The 4,818-nt window shown below is 37.8% G+C and overlaps 1 protein-coding gene across 2 annotated transcripts; it reads left to right on the forward strand.

Annotated features, from left to right (window-relative positions):
* Nucleotides 1-250: 250 nt before the first annotated feature.
* Nucleotides 251-4,007, forward strand: LOC107761412 (putative NAD(P)H dehydrogenase (quinone) FQR1-like 1). Of its 2 annotated transcripts, none has more exons than XM_016579638.2 (4): nt 251-408; nt 1,585-1,678; nt 2,173-2,435; nt 3,541-4,007. In XM_016579638.2, the coding sequence occupies exons 1-4, from the start codon at nt 386-388 to the stop codon at nt 3,770-3,772; spliced, it is 612 nt and encodes a 203-aa protein (XP_016435124.1). In that variant the 5' UTR covers nt 251-385; the 3' UTR covers nt 3,773-4,007. The 2 variants fall into 2 exon arrangements, with proteins under 2 accessions (XP_016435124.1, XP_075106446.1); XM_075250345.1 differs by lacking the exon at nt 251-408 and adding an exon at nt 521-714.
* The last annotated feature ends 811 nt before the right edge of the window (nt 4,008-4,818 follow it).

Here is a 4,818-nt window from a genome sequence, read left to right on the forward strand (position 1 = left end):
TTGTGTTCTGTTCTTTTTTTTTGGGGGGTCAAATTTTCCATTACTCCTTTTTCCCCTCAATAATGAAGAATAAGAATTTAGAGTATAGTCTAATATAAAAAGCAAAAAATAAAAAAGAGAAAGGTATAATTATTACGATAATGATGATGAGCGTGACATCAACAACTTATGCAGGAATAAATAAATGAGGGTCAAATGACGTAATTACCCCTAATTAATCCACACAAATCTGAGAAGCCTCCATGAAAATGGTCAACTCTTAAATGGATATTTGACTCCCCCCACTATATAAGCAGCAATGGCCTCCCCACTCTCTTCCACCATTCCTCTTTGTCTTTGTATTCCAACTCATTCATTCACCTAACCTCACTTTCAAGATCCTTCAATGGCTACCAAAGTCTACATTGTGTAAGCACTCTTTCTCTACATTTATCTCATATATATATATATATATGTTTGTACCTGTTTATTTTCTTGTACATGTTACGTTTTTGTAGTCTGTTTTCTGTAATTTATTTTTGAGTTTTGAGTTCTCTGTTTTGAATTTTAGAGTGGAATGAATAGTGGGTGATTTGTTTTTTGTAATTTTGATCTGTACTGTTAGATACTTTATTCTTTTGTTGCTAGATCATTTTTCTCATGGTTGTGTGCTGCTAAAGACTCTGTGTTTATGTTCCGACCTTATTATATTTATGGGAATTTTCCTTCTTTATGGTAATTATTTAAGATGTGTTTTTTCGGATTTGCTTCTTCTTTAAAAATTAATGATCCAATGATCAATTGAATGCTGATTGTGTGTGAAGGCTATCATTTGTTTCCAGTGTTTGTTTGATCTAGTGCAGGAAATTTTTGGCTTACTGGAAGATTCTAGTGAAAATGATTTAACCAATTAATTTTTGCAAGAGTTGGTTAGGTATTCCTTTGCAGTCATTTTATAAAATGAGCTTCTTGAAATTTAAAAAGCAAAACAAAACATCAACCTATCCACTTTTACCTGTGTCTGTTCTCTTGATCTAAGGTAGGAGACTTTTTGCTCACTGAAAGATTCTTATGAAAATGATATACCAACTAATTTTGCATGAGTTGGTTAGGTACTCTTTTACTCCTGTATAAGATGACATTCTTGTAATTAAAAAATATCAACTTGAAGCTGCAGAATGGAGTTGGTGATATTATCTTTAGTCAATGATTTTGTTGAGCTGTATCAACTACCAGTTCTCCAACAAACCCCCAAAACATAAGTCAAGAAATCCTCCATTGGGTGATTTTTGATGATTGATTGCTTTCTGGTTTGTGCCATCTTTTGTCCTGTTTTATCGTTTCGTGAAGTTGGATTCTAGTGCCTGATGGCCTCATCCTTAGTGTATTTGGTGTTATTTAACTAGATTGCTTCCAACTATTCCAATGTGATATGTGATTCTTGTTCAATTTAAAGTCAGATTTCTTATCGTATGCATATCTGATATTGTGAAGTCTTACAAACCCCAAAAATTGTCTCTAAAAGTGGGATGGTTTGTATAATTCAGTTGATTATCAATTTGGGGCTTGTAAAGCTAATGGTTGAAAAAATATAAATTTATGCAGTTACTACTCCACGTATGGACATGTTGAGAAGCTAGCACAAGAGATAAAGAAAGGAGCCGCATCAGTTGAAGGGGTAGAAGCCAAACTATGGCAGGTCTGTTTGTCATTTCTTTTTAATGATGTTATTTATGTGAGTGTGACTTAGAGAAGTCTTGATCCCTGAAAATTAATGAAAGTATGCTATTTTGACTTTGCAAACCTAATATCTCCTAAAGTGTTTACATTGATCATTGACAGTGTGAAATCTCTAGAGTCCTAGTCCTCTCCTTAAAATCCTGCTGAGAAATTATTGACTTGACATTTGATACAGTGATTCCTATTGTGGCTACTACTTGTTTGAAATTACAATGAGTCAATGCAATTAGACAAAGAAAACAATTCAACAATAGTCCATATAGTTAGTTCATTACTTCATTGTCCGTTATTAATTCACTTGCGACTGTTAACTTTTCCATGATTTCTTGATTCCTATGATTGGCTGTATTCTGAACAATGCCCTTTAGAGGGCTTTGGAGGTGAAAGTAAAATAACTAACGAACATGTATTGCTTATGTATTTTAACTTTTTGTTGATTTGTGAATGGCACAGGTACCAGAAACTCTTTCAGAAGAGGTTCTTGGAAAGATGGGTGCACCAGCGAAAGGCGATGCACCAATTATCACACCCAATGACCTTGCTGAGGCTGATGGCTTTTTGTTCGGGTTCCCAACAAGATTTGGGATGATGGCAGCTCAATTCAAGGCATTTCTTGATGCCACTGGAGGTCTCTGGAGAACTCAGCAGCTTGCCGGCAAGCCAGCAGGCCTTTTCTATAGCACTGGCTCTCAAGGAGGTGGCCAAGAGACTACCGCGTTAGTCCCTTTTCCTCAAAGACTATCACACTTTTGAGCTTGAGTTGTGAAATGTGAAAATTTTAAGTAAAACTTTTGCCTTTAAATTACACATACTGTTAGTATGTAAAAATATGTTACACTATCAGTATATTTTAACCTGTTGCATCTGGAGTTTTGTGTGACAAGAAAGTGCCACTGGCACTCAAAGGTAAGTTTTATAGAGCTGCGGTTAGACCGGCCATGTTGTATGGAGCAGAGTGTTGGCCGGTTAAGAACTCCCATATCTAGAGGATGAAGGTAGCAGAGATGAGGATGCTGAGGTGGATGTGCGGGCACACTAGGATAGACAAGATTAGGAATGAAGATATTCGGAAGAAGGTGGGTGTGGTCCCTGTAGATGACAAGATGCGGGAAGCGAGGCTCAGATGGTTCGGGCACGTGCAGAGGAGAAGCCTTGATGCGCCGGTGAGGAGGTGTGAGCGGTTGACCGTGGTGGGTACGAGAAGAGATAGATGGAGGCCTAAGAAGTATTGGGGAGAGGTGATCAGGCAGGACATGGTACGACTGCAGATTTCCGAGGACATGACCCTTGATAGGAAGGTCTGGAGGTCAAGCATTAGGATTGTAGGTTAGGGGGGTAGTAGAACTTTCCTTACTTCATACTGAGGGTGAGGCGGGGTTGGATTAGGGTTGATCTTAGATGACTTGCAGTTTATGTTGAATCCACACTATTCTTGTTGTTTATCTTAGCCACGGGCCTTAGATACTGGTTACTGTTATTGCATATCATTCATCTTTTGGTTGTTATGCTTCTGTTACTATTACGGTTTCTACTGGAGTTACTAATGAATTATCTTTTCTTGTTTTTCATTTCTGTCTTTCTGAGCCGAGGGTCTATCGGAAACAGCCTCTTTGCCCTATCGGGGTAGGGGTAAGGTCTGCGTACACATTACCCTCCCTAGACCCCACTTGGTGGGATTTTACTGGGTAGTTGTTATTGTTGTTGTTGTAGCAAGCAACCTACCTAAGTTTCCAGGTTAACTATAATTACTTTTAGGTGTTTGCAGTGTTGGTATATAGAAGTTAAGCTCAAAATTTTTATTTAGACTTGATAAATCTGCAGGTTGACAGCAATTACACAGCTTGTTCACCATGGAATGATCTTTGTTCCAATTGGTTACACATTTGGAGGTGGCATGTTCGAGATGGAGAATATTAAAGGTGGAAGTCCTTATGGTTCTGGAACTTATGCTGGAGATGGCTCTAGACAGCCAACAGAGCTTGAAATGGAGCAAGCTTTCCACCAGGGAAAATACATTGCCACCATCACAAAGAAGCTCAAAGGCTCTGCCTGATTGTTTCACTACAATTTTAGTATTGCATTTCTACTGTTCATTTTTTCCCCCTATGTCTAGTACACTCTTGTTTTGGTTTTAAGTTGCATTCCTACTGAACTACACAATAAGTGATTATTTCCTATTGTATCAGCATATTTATAGGGTCATTGGTTGGTGTCTGTCATAGTTTACAGAGGTTGGTTTACATGTTTTATGAATCAATACTTAATATTTTTCCCCCTTTCATAGCCAATGACTGCAGCAACAACAACAACAACCCAGTATAATCCCACTTAGTGGGGTCTGGGGAAGGTAGTGTGTACGCAGACCTTACCCCTACCCTAGGGTAGAGAGTCTGTTTCCAAATAGACCCTCGGCATCCTCCCTTCAAGAACTTCCTATCTTCCTCTTGGGGAGACTCGAACTCGCAACCTCTTGGTTGGAAGAGTCTGCAGCAACAAATCCTTTCCTACCTCCACCTCACCACCACCCCACCCCCCAAAAAAAAGGACAGAAATTTTGTAAAATTTTGTAACAATTTCTAGGAGGTAATGCTACTCTATATATTGGATGTCCAAAAGCCATTTGAACTAAGAATATTTTGGTGGTCCAATCCCTATAAGTTGGCCCAAACTACAGAGTTGAGTTATGAAACATATATTGCTACCTTGTTTGCTTAAGAAGCAACAGTTAGTCTTATATGTTATATAGACAACAACATAATCATTTTCCAAACATAAGCAGAGTAATAAATCAGCTTAAAATGGAGAGAATATATCCAAGATAGAAGTGGTCCTTCTGATCTTTGCTAAAAGCAATAAAATCTCAACTAGATGCTTGCAAGTTCTATCTCATTCACTTTTTTATCTTCTTTCTTGTTCATTTCCCTTTGTCTCTGTTGGGAAACATTGTTTTCAGCATGACTTGTACAAGCACATATGTGAAGGATTTCTAGAAAGCAATTGCCTCAATAATTGGAGTGGACAACTTACAGGCTTTTAATGTTAATGCATTCTGCTTATAAGTTGCTCTATCTATTATATGTCTAATATGAATAAAAAAAA

Source organism: Nicotiana tabacum, chromosome 3 (assembly GCF_000715075.1).
Source record: "Nicotiana tabacum cultivar K326 chromosome 3, ASM71507v2, whole genome shotgun sequence".
In the NCBI taxonomy this organism is placed as follows: domain Eukaryota; kingdom Viridiplantae; phylum Streptophyta; class Magnoliopsida; order Solanales; family Solanaceae; genus Nicotiana; species Nicotiana tabacum.

What these genes read in the sequence shown, in the direction of transcription:
- LOC107761412 (XM_075250345.1), top strand. Translation starts at nt 671, where the DNA reads ATGTTCCGACCTTATTATATTTATGGGAATTTTCCTTCTTTATG. An exon ending in GGGAATTTTCCTTCTTTATG is followed by an intron (nt 715 to 1,584) that starts GTAATTATTTAA and finishes AAATTTATGCAG; the next exon opens with TTACTACTCCACGTATGGAC. An exon ending in GGTGGCCAAGAGACTACCGC is followed by an intron (nt 2,436 to 3,540) that starts GTTAGTCCCTTT and finishes ATAAATCTGCAG; the next exon opens with GTTGACAGCAATTACACAGC.